The 17,685-nt window shown below is 55.5% G+C and overlaps 1 protein-coding gene and 1 non-coding gene across 2 annotated transcripts in view; both read left to right on the top strand.

Moving 5' to 3' along the window:
- Positions 1 to 17,685, top strand: part of SMARCC1 (SWI/SNF related, matrix associated, actin dependent regulator of chromatin subfamily c member 1) — a gene marked incomplete at its 5' end in the record, with an annotated part of 78,921 nt that overhangs the window by 52,240 nt on the left and 8,996 nt on the right. The window contains 5 exons of the mRNA XM_023745470.1: positions 1,420 to 1,476; positions 2,841 to 2,952; positions 3,570 to 3,697; positions 8,786 to 8,920; positions 15,340 to 15,598. Of these exons, the coding sequence (XP_023601238.1) occupies positions 1,420 to 1,476; positions 2,841 to 2,952; positions 3,570 to 3,697; positions 8,786 to 8,920; positions 15,340 to 15,598 (691 nt within the window). The remainder of the gene's footprint in view (positions 1 to 1,419; positions 1,477 to 2,840; positions 2,953 to 3,569; positions 3,698 to 8,785; positions 8,921 to 15,339; positions 15,599 to 17,685) is intronic.
- On the top strand, positions 749 to 852 carry LOC111823549. The gene has a single exon (XR_002826592.1). It is a non-coding gene; the product is annotated as a U6 spliceosomal RNA (small nuclear RNA).

Below are 17,685 nucleotides of genomic sequence, written 5' to 3'. Positions count from 1 at the left end.
CTGGCTGCGGAGGATTCTGCTGCTGGGAGCCCAGGGTGCGCCGGCCTGAGGTCACACCGGCTCCCTGTGCTCTGTGTGGAAGGCCTCCCGGCACCCTGCCCCTGCCCTGCACCTGGCCGGGCCAGGGCGTGGCTTTCTGGCGCTGAGCTGTCACGTGACCAGCCCTCCTTCTGTCATACTTCATCCCACCTCTGGTATTGCAGGCTTTGGGCATGTGGGGGAAGGTGGTGATCCGTCAAAGCTCTTCTGCTTCATGTGAGACTCCGTGTCCCAAATACTATGTGTCTGGGAGCTCCTCGCCAGCCTGAACTCTGGGGGCAAGATCATCTGCTCTCATTCATTCCCAAGGATTAGAAAAAGGGGATTTTCCTATTGATTAACAGTGTTAGTCCATATTAAACCTTGGTGTAAGTATCTACGTAGTCTCATTGAGGATAAATGCTGTTAGTCTTATTGATTACTTGAGGGTAATATATTTAACTTGTGGGCAGTACTTGTTTTTGTATAAAGTCCTGGAATTGGCCAAAACCGGTTTGGCCCAGTGGATAGAGCGTCGGCCTGCGGACTCAAGGGTCCCAGGTTCGATTCCGGTCAAGGGCATGTACCTTGGTTGCGGGCACATCCCCAGTGGCAGCTGATCGATGTTTCTCTCTCATTGATGTTTCTAACTTTCTATCACTCTCCCTTCCTCTCTGTAAAAAAATCAATAAAATATATTTAAAAAAAAAAAAAAAAGTCCTGGAATTGTGCTGGCCTCGGCCGCCCAGGTACTGAAATTGGGACGATGCGGAGAGGATTAGTGAGGCCCCTGAGCAAGGCTGACAGGCACGTTGGGAAGCCTTCGTACTTTTTCACTTTGCACGTTATGTAAAGTCTGACCGCTGTGCTGCACGCTGGGAGTGAAGACAACATTGATGGGCCTGTAACTGGGAAGTTAAAAGCCTGATCAGCTTCAGAGAGCACCTCGCTCAGCAGCTCCCCAGCGCCTGTCTCCCGGTAGGATAGGGACTGTGCTCATGCCCGTTCAATAAAAACATTTTGGGGCCTATTTTACTTAAAAATTTTTGAACTTTTAATTTTTACGAAACAGAAAACTGGGCCCCTCGATGGGCAGCTCATTGCGTTTCACAAGCAAAACAGCCCCAAGATCAAGAAGCAGACCAGCCCCGGGCCCCTCCCCCCGAGCGGCCTTGTCTCACCCTCCCTGGTTAACGGCTGCTCTGACTCTAACACCTGTTTTTGACCTTTAAGTTAACAGAATCATAAGTACGTGTTGCTGTATGTCAGGCTTTTGATGCCAACCCCGCGCTGTAAGGTTCGTCCGTGGCACTGTGTGTAGTGTCTCCGACACTCTCATAGTCTGTGATGGCCTCTCCCTGTGTCTGTGTTGTATTCCTTGTTCTTACTCTTCTGTTTGTAGAAGGAGCTGAAGAGGAAAAAATGGAAACAGAAGCTGATGGTCAGCAGCCGGAAAAGGTGAATTCTGTTTGAGTTCTTCCCCAACAGAACAGCCACGGAGGAGCCTTTCAGAGCGTCACGGTTTGCGTTTATTCTGATCTCTTAGTCCCTCTCAGGAGACTATAAATAACTGTCAGCATTTGGACGTTGCTGGTTCAGGTCTGGTTCTCACAAAGCATCATACAGGACATTTTTCATTTATTCGTGCAAAGATTTATCCACTCGCAACCTCTTCTTTTGTGCCAACCCCTCCAGGCACAGCTGGGACTATGAATGTAAGAGTTGTCGTTCTTAAGAATATTGAATTGTGGGGTTTAAGTCCTATCCTTGTGCCAGAAGAGAATTACATAATACCTGGGATTTTCTGAGAGAGTGAACTGCCAGAAGAAAAATATTTAGAAAAGACTTGGTGAGAAGGTGACATTTGAGGTAGATTTTAAAGAGCAGGTAGAGCTAGAAGGAATGGAATGGAGGCTGGAGGCTAGGGAATCGAATTTCCACCCGGGAGGGGAGGGGAGGCAGTCAAAGGGCCAGAGTGTTGGTGACCCGATGCCCGTCTCGGATCCGAGGTCCTGAGTGCGGGGTGAGCCTCTTCAAGGCCAGGGGCTCGTGGTGAGCAGTCGGCCAGTCACTGTTGGAATAAATAGATACAGGAGGGATTTAGGGGCTTAATCACAGGCGGTGTTTTAAACGGTTTGTAGATAAGGAGAGGGTGATCGTCAAATTAGCTCCAGCTCTTACAATGCTGTGCTTTGTACTTCACGGTTATGAATTCACCGAATTCCTAAAACAGCCTCATCAAGTCAGTGATAGTCCCTTCATTTTATAGACAATGTCACCTACTTGTCCAAGGTCACAGGGATTTCTGAATCAGCACGTGATGCCAGATGCCAGCACAGGAACTGAAGCTGCTACCCCGGCGGTGCGCGCTGGTGCTCTGCTGTGGCTCTTTCTGCAAACCACCAGCAAGTGGCTGTGGAAAGGCTTTGTCAGCGCTCCATTTCGGCAGCATTTCGTCCTGCTTCCTGGCTGATTATGTGCATTTTCAATGCTCTTGGTCCTTTTGGACAACAATTTGATTATTTATTTAATAAATATTTCTCTGTTTAGCCAGTAAGTCATAGAAATGAATTCCCCTGACGTTCCTTAGGGCCTTGTGGCCGTGGCCTCACAGCAGACGAGACAGGGACCGTGTCCCTGGGGGTGTTGTCCTGTGAGCACACAGGTGTTGAGGCATGAAACGTATTTCTGTGAAGTTATTCATTGGTTCCCAAGTTTTCCCTTCTGAGCCTAGTCTGCTTGTCAGAAATAGCAGAACCTTTAGTTATTCCGTGACATTGGCCTTTCCCCCCTCATCTCCTCTTCTTTTTTACCCTATTCAGGCAGAAAACAAAGGGGAAAATGAAACGGATGAAGGTGATAAAGCCCAAGATGGAGACAATGAAAAAAGCGAGAAGGAACAGGATAATGAAGTTAGTGAGGATATCAAGTCAGGTAATTTGAGGAAACGCTTTAGACCTCATTATGTAACACTGAAAACGGGGAGAAATGTGGGCCGTTTAATTGTGTCGAATCGATTTCCCACTTTGAGTTTGTTTCTTGATGTGGCCATAGATGTGCAGCGTGCATTTCGCTTTGTGGCAGCGCCTGTGCTAATGCCAGTGGCCGCCGTGTTCTCAGTCATGTACACAGACAAGCTGATGGGTCACTGAGGCCGCCACACAGACCTCCATTCAGTGTCAGCAGTTGCTGGCGGACCTCCTGCCCCGGCCAGGCTGGCAGAAGCGCTGCCCTTGGTCCTGATTTCCTGCCGAGAGCACCTCATTGACCGATGAACAGACATTTTGCCTTAAGGCTTCGCTCCCCTGAATTTTCCTTTCTGTCCAAGGGAACGACACACAGAGCTGAGAGAGAGGAAGGGAAGACAGAGGGGACTATTTAGAAAATCCATCCCAGATAGAGGCGCACTTATGTGCTTGGAGCAGCTCCGCAGACACCTTCCCGGGCACTGAGATCCCTTTGTGACGTCGGGCCTGGGGGTCACGTGGCGGAGGTGAGCAGTGAGATGGCTATTGAGAGGCCACACTGATGCAGCTTCTGATTTCTTCCAGAGGAAAAGGAGTCTGAAGAGAACAAGGAGCTCACTGATACTTGTAAAGAAAGAGAAAGCGAAATTGGGAAGAAGAAAGTAGAACATGCCGCCGCAGCTGCTCTCGCCTCAGCTGCCACCAAAGCCAAGGTTTGCCGACAGCCTTCCCCGGCTCACTTGCGCCTGAATGGCCGTGTTGTGTTCCGTTTGTTGGGAACGTCTAGTGCAACGGTTGGGAACGTCTAGTGCAACGGTTCTCAACCTGTGGGTCTCGAGCCCTTTGGGGTCGCCTAAGACCATCGGAAAACACATATATCATTACTGTTTTTGTGATTAATGACTATGCTTTCATTATGTTCAATTTGTAACAATGAAAATACATCCTGCATATCAGATATTGACATTATGATTCATAACAGTAGCAAAATTATAGTTATGAAGTAGCAACGAAAATAATTTTATGGTTGGGGGGTCACCTTTAATACAGAGGAACTGTATTAAAGGGTCGCGGCATTAGGAAGGTTGAGAACCACCAGTCTAGTGTAAGGAGCCCCGCACCTGGGAGCAGGGGACTGTTTGCTTGCATGGTATTCTAGGTGAGGGGCTGCGCAGGCGGGGCGTGCGGGGTCGGGCTGGTCCTGCGGTGACCGACCGCCTTCCCTGCGGCCGCCGTGTCTTCCCACGCTCGAGCGGACTGCAGGTCGAAGGCGGGATTTGCAGTCTCTCTAATTTGCCTGCAGAGCTTGACTGGACTGTGGTTCCAATTTCTACCAGATTGAAATATTGTGATTTTTAAGACAAAATCTGTTTCCTTGTATAAAGACTTCATCCTGCTCTTACAGACTGGAAGGAGGGGGGTGGGGGACCTAAAATAGCTCTTTTTCTCCTTGAATTTGCCAGCTTTTCTGGGGGTGGTTTTCTCTATTTATAACACAGTATTGGCTCACAGCATCTTGAAGAAGAGACGAGAATGTTATTCCCCTCACTTTGTGTTAATTTAGCATTTTAAGACATTCCCAGCACGAACATGTCATTTTAAGACACCTTCCCCTTCCAGTTCCCCCCAGGGAGTCTCCGTCCGTTGCAGGTGACCACGTGGAGAGCAGTCCTGGCAGATGCCAGGCGGGCTCTCCTGAGCCCTTCCTCCCGGCAGAGACTCAGGGCCTGCAGTCCCCAGGCCACCAGCTGCCTCACCACTTCTCCGCGTGTCTCCAGCCGAGTCTTCCTCCTCCAGGTGGACTCAGGCAGGAAGCAGAAGAGCCTGGGTCACGGGTATTCAGTCCCCTCCCTGCCCCTCCCAGGCCAGAATTTCAAACTCTTTGGCGTTTTCATGCTCAGGACCCTTCCCAGTTCTCAAGCGTCATTTCTCGCCTGTCGTCCTGACAGGTTCCTTGCAGTTCTAGACAGACCCACCCAGCCCCTCGCCTCCAGCTGGGCTCCCTGGCCACGCTCCCCTCTCACGGAGGCGGCTCTCTCCTTTCCGTTCCTCTCCTCCCTGTGCCGCCGGGCACGCTCGCTGCAGGTGCCGGTGCCAGAGAAGGAGCTGCAATGGGGGATTCCCGTAAACCCGTTCAGGACACTGCCTGGTGTTTCATGGCTGATGAAACGTGATGGCCTCATAGCTCTGACTGTGCGGCTCTGGGCAGGGAGGTGTGTGCTGTGCACGACCGACCTCCCTCCACAGCCGTGACTCCTTCCTCGCAGAGAGCGTGCCCGGCCAGAGGCCCCGGCAGGGGGAGGCCACCCCAGAGCCTCCTCTTCCCAGGCACTCGCTTGCTTCCGGAGCGGGGACTTGGGTTCTGTTCTCCAAGCACCTGCTCCCCCGACCTGGGAAGCGATGAGGCTCGGGCGCCAGGGAACGAGGGGAAGGACGCCCGCGAATCACTGTGATCAGTGGCCTCTAGCCACGCGCTCTGTTACTCTCGTCTCCTCCTGTGTCTATAAACAGCTTTGTTATTGAGGGTTTTCTTTGACAGATTTTAATTGTTTGTCACTCTCTGGCTTGGAGTGGCCATTAGAGGCTCTGGATCGAGCTCCAGAACACGCGGGGGGCCAGTGAGAGACTCGGGTCGCACATCGCCTGCCGACAGGCTGGGGGCTGCGAGAAGGACCCCAGGCTGGTGCTCTGGGTCCCTCCCGTCTGGGTGTTTAGGTTTGGCCGGAAGGGAGGGGTCAGAACTATTGCCGGGTTAAACTGGACCCTGCAGGAACCAGAACATGCTGTCCTTTTCCAGCAGCTGCAGGATCCGTTCTCCCAGACATTTCCTTCCTTCAGACTGTTCTGCCCACCCTGCCCGTCCCCGCAGTGACCGCGTGGGCTTGTCCTCTCGGCAGCCGGGTGTTGGCTCTGGACCAGCAGGAGGAGGCTCTCCTGCTCCTCAGAAGCACCTGTGCTTCTCCCTGGGGCCCAAGTTCTGTCTTGAGGTGGCAGACCTGCCCTGTACGTCCAGCTTGTCAAACCTGCGGCCCGCTGGCCACATGCTTGCTGTCCACGTTAGTGACGGCTTTGCCGGGTGAGCACTGGTCGCAGTGGGTTTACTCTGCGTGCGTTTATCGTTGACGCCTTCTCTTACCTGGTGACACTGGAAGACAGAGGAGAAACTGTCACAATTCGCCTGCAGGTAGCCCTGCTAGCTCTCACCTCCGTGACTGATAGAAGCCCCTGTGACACCAGGTAGCATCTGCTTTATGTGACGCTGACCTGACCTCTTCCCACCAAGTTACTTCTTTCTTCCTGTGCTGCCGTCTGCACCGGAACTTCCCCTTTTTTCTTATCGTTGGTTATTTATGGGCTGATTCTCCTACATTCCACACCTCTGTGCCCACTCTGAGACCTCACCACTCCTCCTAGGCCTTATGAAGCCGATCTGTGAGGCCGAGTGGGGCGGGGGGGGTGGGGGGGGCGGATGCTCTTCGGCCCTTAGTTTGGGAGGCTCTGCTTGTCACAGCTGCCAGACCCCCAGAATCCACAGCCCGGGCACCAGCCGTGTCCCTGCTGTGTAGCTGCCGCAAAACCTGGTGGCTTGAAACCATACTCTCGGTATTGTGCCTCATGATTCCACAAGTGAGACTCGGGCGGGCTCTGCTGGGAAAATCCTGCTCCGTGTGCCATGGGCGGGGTCACTGAGTATTGCCCTCCTGGCGGGGCTACTGTGAAGGGCCTGCTGATGCCACTCGTGTGCCCGGAGCCGAGACCCCTGGCTGGCCGCATGGCTGTCCACACAGGCCGGCTCCGCAGTCACCTGGCTGCTTCGTGTGCGGGGGGAGCAGATGGTTGGACTCCTACGTGGCAGCTTAGAACCAAGAGAAGCAGCCCCGTGACAGGAGGGAGAGCTGCCGGTGTCCTGTGGCTCGGACCCCCTCCCTGACGCTGAAAATGTTTTCCCACCCGAATGGTCAAAGGTTCTGTCCAAATTCAAGGCGAGGACAGCAAAGGCCACCCTAGACGGAGGGCGACACCTCGCCCACCACAGCCTGCCATCACCCCCCTGCAAAGGCAGCATCTCCTTGTCTGGAGTGGGAGGCTCAGGCTGCGGTCAGGTCTCAGCTCAGTCCAGGCCCGGAGCAGCTCCAGAACCAGACCCGACCTCCTGGCCGGGGCCTGGTCATCGCAGCCAGCCCAGGGCCATCTGTGAAGCTCTCCTGCACTGAAAATGCTCCCAGAGTCTCAGTCAGCGCCCAGCAGCTCGCTCTAAAAGCACCTGTCCCTTTTTTACCCACCTCGGCGCCAATTGTGGTTTAAGTTTCTCATCTTTAAGAGCCAAAAAAATAACAGGGATAAGAAGGAAGCGGTTACACCCGACTGTTTTATAAACTCCGCCAGCTAGTCCTGGCTCCGTGTGCCACCTTCCTCACCGCCTGCTCTTCCTCCAGGCGCTCCCAGAACGCCCCCTGGGCGAGGCATTCAGCTCTCTGAGCTCGACGCTGTGTAAGATGGAGACAGCTTATCAGTAGAAGTAGAAGCAGCATGGAAATGCCAGGTGACAGCACACCATGGCGTCTGGAGTGAAACACGTGCTTGGTGACCTCGTGGCTCCCTCTGGCCCCGTGATGTGTGCCCCCAGTTCTGTTTCTTACTGTCCTCTGAGGTTTCCCCTGAGCAGACATGAGTGGTGTTTGGAGACGTTAGGGACTTTGGCCCAGTGCTGGGTGCCATGCAGTCGCTGGAGGCCCCGTGAGGACCGGCTTCTAGGCCTCTATTTCTGCCGGATTGACGTGGTGCGTGTAAGTCACCAAATCCATAAATTAGCAAAACTTCTTAGCCTTGGTAGCAGGGCGTGTGCTGCTCTAGGAAAGGAATGACTGTGTTGCCTTCTCCCAGATGAGAATCTCTTACCAGTAAAACTATGAAGAGTCAGGAAGTTTTGTGAACAAAAGGAGGCTCTTCCTCCCGCTGTAGCAGCACAGGAGACAGAGGCGTGGCATGTTCCCAAGTTCACAGCAGATTCCAGGGGACACGGCACAGGAGCTGGCCGCTTCCCGGGTGAGTGGAGCCGTCGTCGGGTTTGACACGTGTGCAAAGACGGCCAGAATCGTTTCTAGGAACTGAAGTATGAAAAAGCCAAGTGTAATGTGCAACATGCGTTTTCCTCCTGTTTCCACTCCAGCCCCAGATGTTGTTACCCACACCGATGACTAGTCCCTGTGCTTGGGGCGGGTGGTTCTGGTACCTATTTAGCATCTCCGTTCGGCCTGGAGACGTGCTGAAGCGGCCATAGGTGGAGGTGGGGCTTCCAAAGGCTCCGGGCGGCACGGGGTCACGGCTTAGGGTCCCCACCGCTGCGTCCGGCTGGCAGTGTGCTCAGTCCTCACTTCTATCCTGTGGGTACCGTTGTTTCCAGGTCACAGATGGAAGTCAGAGGCAGGGGTCAGCGAAGCCGTGGTTATACCGGCAGTAAGCAGCCCGGCTTCCCCTCTGCCCTTCCTACTAACTCTGCAGGACAGACGTGGAATTCACAGGGTGTCAGTGTCAGAGCTCAGTGTAGGACAGTGGTTCTCAACCTTCTGGCCCTTTAAATACAGTTCCTCATGTGACCCAACCATAACATTATTTTTGTTGCTACTTCATAACTGTAATGTTGCTGCTGTTATGAATCGTCATGTAAATATCTGATATGCAGGATGGTCTTAGGCGACCCCTGTGAAAGGGTCGTTCGACCGCCAAAGGGGTCGCGACCCACAGGTTGAGAACCGCTGCCTAAGCAGATGTGTAAGCATGTGACTGCTCTTTGTGCTTAGCACCTGGCTGCCGTGGAAGAGAGGAAGATCAAGTCCCTGGTGGCGCTCCTGGTCGAGACGCAGATGAAGAAGCTGGAGATCAAGCTGCGGCATTTCGAGGAGCTGGAGACGATCATGGACAGAGAGAAGGAGGCTGTGAGTGCCTTTCACGGGGCTTCGGGCCACTGAACCCGGGCCTTTCCTCCGCACAGGTGCCCCTCGGCCTCAGCGCTTGCTCTGCCCTCCTGGGCGGTCTCGGCAGCGGGGGAGGGAGCTCCCACATCCTGAACTGCTCTCTGCACCCCAGGCCCCGGGGGCTTCAGGGCCCCCAGACTGGCTTGCCTGCTTGTTCCCTGGTTCAAGGCTTCTCTTGAGTCCCTGTCACCTTGACCTATTCGCTTCCGACCCTTTTACCAAACCCTCCTCGGACCCGCCCCGGCTCAGTCTCCTCCCTCCTCTGGGGGAGGGGGCAGGGGGGAGGGGAGGGGAGGGCGGGTCAGTCGTCCATGCTGACCCTGACACTTCCTATTTGGACGTGGCCCAAACAGGACCAGGAGAAGGACGGAAAGGGCCGAGGACGGGGAAGGGAGCGTGAGCGTCATGGAAAACGGGCAGGGGAGCACTTGGCGTCGCCGGGAAGTTGTGGGGAAACGGGGATTCAGTCGTTGGAGGACGTTCCTTTAATGAGTTGACGAGAGGAGGACGGGTGGCTGAGGAATGGGCTAAGGGGGGGGTTGGTTAGGACGATGCTTTTTGTAACTCTGACTTCTTTATCTGTGTATGAGACAGAGGTGTCTCAGAATGGTAGAATCTTTTATAGATATACATATATATACACATACACACACACATATATATATATATAGTTTATTGGTTTTTTTACACAGAGGAAGGGAGAGGAATAGAGAGTTAGAAACATCGATGAGAGAGAAACATCGATCAGCTGCCTCCTGCACCCCCCACTGGGGATGTGCCTGCAACCAAGGTACGTGCCCTCGACCGGAATCAAACCTGGGACCCTTCAGTCCGCAGGCCGACGCTCTATCCACTGAGCCAAACCGGTCAGGGCTGAATGGTAGAATCTGAAGATGAGAAGAGTTTAATGTTAAGGATCTGCTGTATTTGTTAAGCTGTCCCTTGGTGCTGGCTCATTGTTATGTCTGTCCCACCACCAGCTCTGCTCGTAGGCAGGCATTCCGGCCCTGTGAGCACTGGGAGGCCGCTCCGGAGCTCCCCTGCCCACACCCTGCACGTCCCACCCCCAGTTCCCTGGCCTTGGAAGCGTCCCCCACATCACTGGCCCTCTCCTCCTAGGCTGCTGACCACCCCATCTGACCCCCACCCCCTCACGTGCAGGCTCCCTCGGCCCTGCACCTGTGAATGACAAGCCCTCCCCACTTGCTGCCGTGGAACCTAACAGCACTCGCTGTCTTGTACCAAGGGGACACTCTGAGGGCAGAATGCACCAAGTGTCTCTAAGCACAGAACTGGCCTGTCACAGCCCCGTGTAACTGTCCGCTGGATGAAGGAATGCCAGCATCCCAGTCGGAGTCGCGCTGGGACGCTGGGAAAGTCCTGTTGGGGCCCAGTTTAGTTCCTGACAGATGGCAGCAGTGAGCTCAGCTCCTGTGGACAGAAAGGACCGCCTGGTGGTGGGAAGAGGCATTGGAGGAAGCCGGGGTGAGTGTGGCTGTGCTGGGGCCGGGCCCTGCCGGCCAGTTGGAGGCCAGTGAGTGGGTCTGTGAGCCCATCTAGGTGTCGCTCTCTGGGCTTCTGAAGGCTGTTGGCTGTGGGAATTGTACACCTTCAGACACCCGACATGGAGGACACAGCTGGGGGCACCCAACCTGTCTGTAAGGGGCTGGAGGGGGGGTGGGACCCTGACACAGGCCACGTGCTCTGCGGGAGCAGGGCTGGGAGTCAGGGGAGGAGGCCGTGGTGGTGAGACGGTCAGGGAGGGCTTCCTGTGGAGGAGGGCTGAGCTGCGCGGGGAGAAAGGCCCCATCCCGCACCGTGGCGGGAATGGCTGATGGCTGAGGGGTGAGAGCCAGCCTGCCCAGAGCTTCTGTGGCCTGGGTGCTGGGCTTAGTTCCTTGGCTCTTTCGGCCAATGTTGAGTGAGCACCCACCTGTCGAGGCCTGTCGGTGCTGGGGATACGACAGTGAGTAAACCCAGCACCGCTCTGCCTTCGTGCAGCGCAAATAGTGACGTAGAAGGTGTTGTGTGTGATGCATGTGTGTCTGCACATACATGCTGCGTGTCTGCACACGGCTGTTTGTCACAGGCTGGGGAGGGATTTGAGTTTTAAGTGTTGGCATCCAAGTGGCCTATTGAGACCTGGCCGGGTGGGCAGTGCTTCTCAGCACAGGAAACAGCAGAGGCCAAGGCCGGAGGTGACAGCACGTGTGGGAGCTGGGAGTGCGTGGGGGCTGGAGCAGGAACGAGCAGGAGCTGAGAAGGTAGAGCCGGAGGTGCTGACCCAGTCGCGGAGCTTCCTGTGGGCCATCCAGGGCCTTCCCGTCTCCTCGACTCGGGAGCGGAGAATGGCAGGACGGTCTGCGCAGCCAGGAGAAGGGCTCCTGCCGAGGACCGGCGCCATCTCCTCCTGGGCAGCAGGGACACGCCACCTGCTGTGCCGTAGAGAGTGGTTAGCAGCGGGAGGGAGGAGCGTGGTGGTGGCTGCAGGACGGCGGCCGAGTGAGGAGGCGTCGAGCTCTGGCAGAGTTTAAAGGTGTTGCTGACAGCTGTTGGCACACCTGCAGGATGCGGGGTTGGGAGAGTTGGTTGCACTTTGTGACAAATTCAAGAAGAACCAAAGCCCACACGTGAGTGCATCCTGCCGCAGGGCGCGTGCCTCGCTGGTCTGTGGTGTTGGTAGCAGCTCGGCCCTGTGCTGCCTGCCGTGCACCGTCACGCCGAGGGCTGCGTCCCAGACAGGAGTGGACCAGCAGCAGGTTTAGTTCTGAATGGGAACGCCCGCGAGGGACAGTGACCGGCGCAGCCGGCGCCTCCCGGTCTGCCTGAGCGCCCGAGCGGAGCAGGCTGTGCTGGCTCCTCGGTGGAAGGAACGGTGTCTGTCCGGACTTCATCATTGCAGTTGAGGGCTGGTCACTGGCCCCAAGCCTTTCGGCACAGGGTGACTGTTGACTTCAGTTCTGAGACACGTCGTGCGGGCTTCACATCCCAGCCGATATTCCAGTTCTTGACAGTGTGGGTGGATTTTGTGGGTGCCCCCCCCCCACGCACCTTCTCTTACTCCTTTCCTCCCCCCACCCCCCTTTTATGCAGATGAGGCTGGGAGAGGGGCTCTCTGAACTTTAGCTGCGCTTGCAGCTGTGTCTGGGTTTGGTCCTGGTGCAGAAAGGTGCTCTGTGCTGGGCTCCGCTTGGACCCCGTGGGGCGGGGGGGTGTTGTCGGATGTGCCTTGGAGCCAGCACAGGCAGCGTGTGCAGCCGGGTCCGAGAGCCAGAGTGTAGCCATGCCGAGGTTTGGGGGAGCAATTCGCACTGTCCGTTCAGCTACTGGGACTTCAGCCTCCGCCCAAGAAGTGGGAAGGGAGCGAGGAGACTGAGATGTCTGGGGCATGTAACTTGGCAACTGGTCACCAAAATAGTGTGTGTGCGAGAGATTTTCAAATAGGAAAGAAATGGAAAAATCGCCGTCTCTCCTGCCCTCATTCTGTTCTTGGAAATATTCGCTCTGACTGGTGCCTCCAGAACACGTTCCGTGTGGCTAGAGCAGGATCAGACCTGGACACAAAGCTGGGTGTTTTTTTAATGTAATTGAGATTGTGTTTAAATGTTGTTGCAAGTTGTTTGGTTTGGTGTTTTTTCCCCTGTGTATCTTAGAAATAATTGTCCTTCAAAAACAATACTTTAATGCCCGACTTTATGCACACATTATTTTTTAGGACAGATTTCAGATGTAGAATCACTAGGTTTTGGTTAAGCGAATTTTAAACTTGCTCAGTGTCGGCCTGCAGACTGAAGGGTCCTGGGTTCTATCCTGGTCAAGGGCACAGGCCCGGGTTGTGGGCTTGATCCCCAGAAGGGGGCGTGCAGGAGGCAGCCAATCAGTGATTCTCTCATCATTAATGTTTCTCTCTCTCACTCTCCCTGTCCCTTCCTCTCTGAAATCAATAAAAACATATTAAAAATTTTTTAAAAATAAAACTTGCTCAGTACAGTAACTATTCTAAAAAATACCAGTTCACGTGCTCTCTGATGGCCACAGACGTGAGTGCAGGCTTCAGCTCATTCAGCAGGACGAGGTGTCCACGCCAGGGAGGTGTCCTTGGCTCTGCTGGTGCCCCAGGCAGAGCTGTGCCCCTGGGGGCTGCTCTCTGGGCGCCGCTCTCGGCTTCCGGGACCCCTTTGTCCCAGTGGAGCTTAAGCTTGAACTGGGTTCTCGTCCAGGGTGTGTGTGTTTAATCACTCATCCTTTTTAATTCTTCTAATTACTTTCTCTTAGTTACCTTCTCTGCTTTGAAATGACAAAAGAAACTCATGAGGAAATAGTATAATTAAGGTTAGTTCCTTTGTAGGCAAGGAATTGGGGCAATATTTCCCCCGGGTGAATATCTTGATATTAAGGTCAGCTCCCAAAGAAAGGCTGGTTCAGTTAAAAACAAACAGATTTTAAAAAGACAAACGGCTAAGAGAGGTGATGCAGAGGCCAGAATTCCCTTCAGAGACCCCGGCTCTCCCTCTGGTGCCTGCAGCATCGTCTTGCAGCTGGTCTCGCCCTGAGTTCCAGCTCTTACCTGACGCAGGGCCTGAGCCCAGCTGTGCAGACGAGGGGCTCAGCAGGAGCACAGGGAGGAGGGCCTTTCCTGGCAGCCTCTGCAAGTGCAGCCTCAGCAAAGCGCTACGTTTCCTAGAAAGAACGGTTAGAAGGGAGCAGAGCCCAGGCCTGCGGTGCGAATCTTTAAATCCCGTTTTTATCCGTCTGCCTCTCACGGACGCCATCTCACCGATGAGTCTTCCTGCCGGAGCTGGGCCTCCCCAGGATTCTCTGCTGTTCACGGCTTGCCCCTCCCTCCTCCTCCTGCACACGGGAGCGGGTACGGGTGTGGGGGCGCCCTCCCTAGAAAAGGCAGAGTCCGCCCGGCCTGGGAGGACCATGAGCTCCCCTCCTCCTCCCTCCTGGGAACCTCGCACTCAGGAAGTCGTGCCTCAGAAGCTCTTCCCACTCCCTGAAAGCCAGTTCACCAGCGCCCAGGACAGAAGCCGACCGTCTCTCCTCCTCCGCGTGCCCTGGCTGTGCGCCCGCACGCTGCCCACGGCCTGTCTTCCCGCCCCCACCCACCCGTGCGCCTCCCTGGCCGCCACTCTGATGCCCCCGATGCTCCTCACTCAGTGTCACAGGCACTTCCTGCCAAAGACCAGACTCGTGGGCTGATGCTCATGCACCTTCCCTCACGTTCTGCCTGTGGTTAGAGCACGAGCTGTAGGCCCGGCTCTCAGCTACGGTGCTGTCTTCCTGTCAAAGCCGTGGCCTCATGCCGACCAGCGGGCACATAGTGGGAGCCGTGGGATCAGCATGAAGAGTTAACGTCTTTGAACAAAGTCTTTAAAGTCCAGTGTGTACGCCGCACGCTAGCACCTCTCACCCCCTGAGCCGCGCTCCAGGGGCTCAGGAGCGGCTGTCCTGGGCTGGACCGCGGAGCCGGAAAGGCCTCCCGGGACTCGGATTCGCTCCTAAAGGGTCAGTGGGACGTTATTGAAAGAAACAGGCCTGTTCACCCTCCTTATGCTCTTTATGCTCCTCAATCCCAGCAGTCGGGATTTTTACCTTCCTTTTCCAGTTAGTTTTCTTTTCAGCCCTGAATTAAATGAATTTTGAAAGCATTCCATTCTCTGAACTGTCAGGCGTATGGATTCTGAATTTCTTGGCACATATAATAACTTTTTTCTCTGCATCTTAATTTGGGTCTCAGGAAGATTATCTTGAATATTGAAATGCTTATGTTCTTCAAACCAAGACGCGTGCGCATTCTTACTCGGACTTCTAAAACTCGCTGTGACTGAGTCACGGGGTGCGCCTTGTCCGCGAGAGCTGAGCTTTGCAGTGGTGCTGCCGGCACCCCACCCGGAAAGGCTGTGGCTTTGCGCCAGGGCCCTCCACACACTCGGAAGGGTTGCTCCGTGTCACCTTCTAAGTCAGGGACTCGAAGGGTCTCGTCCAGAAGAGAGCACCCGGGAGCTGGGGGGTTTGACGTTCCAGCATCGGGGGCCATGGGGAGGGCAGGAGGGGCTTTCCCTGCTGGGGAGACTGAGGCAGGTGTGGGGGTGTGTTACCACCTGAGGCCTATCGGGCAGGTGGTGCGTGTCCTGATCGGGCCCAGAGAGCGAGAGCCCCACTGGCGAAGGCTGCGGAAAGGCAGGCCTGTACCCAACTCGGAGAAGGCCTTGGACCCCGGGACCGGTGTCCGCAGGGAAACGTGCTCCTCGAGAAACCCTGCTCTTCCTCTCTGGACGTTGTGGGGGGACTCGGGGGCCAGGGGGTGCCCTGTGTGTCACCATTCCCGAGACCCTCTTCTGATGTCATTTCTCTTCCCTTCCCTTTCGTCACAGTTAGAACAGCAGAGGCAGCAGCTGCTCACCGAACGCCAGAACTTCCACATGGAGCAGCTGAAATACGCGGAGTTGCGAGCCCGCCAGCAAATGGAGCAGCAGCACGGGCAGAACCCTGCACAGGGCCACCAGCACCCGGGGGGGCCAGGCCTGGCGCCGCTGGGAGCAGCAGGGCACCCCGGCATGCTGCCTCACCAGCAGCCCCCGCCCTACCCTCTGATGCAGCACCAGATGCCGCCGCCCCACCCGCCCCAGCCAGGTGAGAGGAGGCTCTGCCCGCAGGAAATGGTCGCCCAGGAGATGGGGCGTGGTAGCCATGGTACCTCAGCCTGCCGTGTGCCCGAGTCTCTGGCATGATGCCGTTCTCCAGGCAGCTCGGCCTGGGCGGCCGGTGTGTCCCAGAGTGCCTTACATGCATCCTTGTATTGTCTACGCTTTTTTTTAAACTTAAAGACGTTTTCAAAACTAGACAAACACAAAGAATGGTACAGTGAACTCTGACCCAGCTCTCTCGGCCATCACCTTCTGCCATTATTAACGTTTCGTCGGGAGCCGTTCAGCTGTAGACACAAGCAGAGCGGAGCGTGAGGACCCCCAGCACCTCTGGGCTGCCTCAGGGGTGAGAGACAGGCTTCAAACGTATCTCTAGCCCCCGGAAACCGTATCTGTAACGTAGCCCACCGTCACACAGGAAAGGGGCTCAGGTTCCTACTGTCATTGCCGTCTGACCGCTTCCTGTTGGGCTCGGTGTTCAGACAAGTCCGGGGTCCCATCTGCTGACAGTTCTCAGCTCTGTTGGCAGTTCCCCCTCCTTTTCTTCTTTCTTGTTGTGATGCCGTTCGCGCGTTTGCCTGGCTGTGCTGTCCTTCCCCCCCGCGCCCCCCCGCACGGGGACGGTGATGTTGGTTGAGGCTGTTGGTGACGGTGAGATCGGACCTGGCGCTGATTGGGCTGCTGGGCTGAGCTGCCCCCGCTGCCCCCGCGCTGGCCTCACGGAGCGCTTCCCGGGTCATCGGTCGCGGCGTGGCCAGGTTTCTAGTGGTGGTTCCTTCTGCACTTACTTACTTGCACTTCTTAGCGGCGATTCTTCTATTTAAAAAGCCACAAAACCTTTCTTTATCATTCGTTATCCTGGAACTCGGTCCTTACAGGAAAGGCCGGGCAAACGCCTCATTCTCTCCCTTTGTCAGGTATTTGAAGGAAGAGCTACTCCCCCCTCCCCCCATCTCCTAAGAGGACCCATCAGGGGTTTTGCATTGTGCGTGTATGTTTTTAGTGTTGTGGGTTTTTGTGTGTTTTACGTGTTTCAGTCTGTTGTGGGCATCATTCTTTTTGATACTCAAATTGTCCACTTACGGGAGCCTTTTCCAGTTGGCAACTCTTCAATTTTAACCTTGAAAGTTGAACTCACAATTCTTTCAAACTTAACTACCAACATCATTAGAACTGAACTGTCCTTTTAATTCCAGCTTTTCCATCCCCCGCATTTCCCCTCGGAGAGCAGTGTCTGGCGTGTTCTGTGTGGCTCTGATAGCCGTCGTCCTGTAAGGTTTAAATGCCCGAGGACTGCTTCCTGGGTGGATGCAGACTCTTCGGCCACGGCCTGGAAAGGGGAGCGAAGGGGAACAGACCCTGGGAACCCTCATGCTCCTCAGGCCCCTCCCTCGCGAGGGCCGCCGTCCTGATCCTGACACCACAGCGCGCCGGGCTGGGCTCGCTGCTCCCGGTGGAACCACCCAGTGCTTTTGCATGTGTCAGGCTCGCTGCACTGTGTGTGAGGTGCGGTCACCTTGAGTGGTTGCCTCTCCTGTTGGTCCCGCGTCCACTGTGGAGCCCCCACGTTCACTCGTCCTGTTGACGCTCAATGTTCTGAAGCGCACGTTCGCGTGTCTGGGGACAGGGACAGGTTTTTGTCGTGTGCCCCGCGCTGCGGTCTGGTGTGCTCCTAGGACGGCCGTCGGGCGTGCCTGTGTTCGCACTGGGAGGTGCTGCAGTTGCCCCGACGTGGGTGTCCAGCTCTCAGTCCCTCCCAGCTCCAGGCGGTCACTGTTGGTAGTTGCCCCTTGCTTGGCGTTGTGTGGAGTTTGAGTGTGAAATAAAGTCAAGTGTGTTAGTAAAATTAAGAACAATAATAAATTAAACCCTTAATTAGTTCAAAGTTGCCTAGAAGGTGCCAGTTCAGAAAAGGCTGGTTTCGCAAGCGAGGGGTTGGCGAGGGGCTCCGTGTGCTGGGGTCCCTCCGCCAGACCTGTCCTGGGCTCTGGGAGGTCAGGCCACAGCCTCTGGCAGGAGCTGAGCATGCGCCCGGGCCGCTGGCCAGCGTGGAGGCCTGAGGCTCCCTGGTCC

This window comes from Myotis lucifugus, unplaced genomic scaffold, assembly GCF_000147115.1.
Source record: "Myotis lucifugus unplaced genomic scaffold, Myoluc2.0 scaffold_547, whole genome shotgun sequence".
In the NCBI taxonomy this organism is placed as follows: domain Eukaryota; kingdom Metazoa; phylum Chordata; class Mammalia; order Chiroptera; family Vespertilionidae; genus Myotis; species Myotis lucifugus.
Note: the sequence above shows the minus strand (reverse complement) of the source record. Positions and strands in the feature narration are given on the sequence as shown.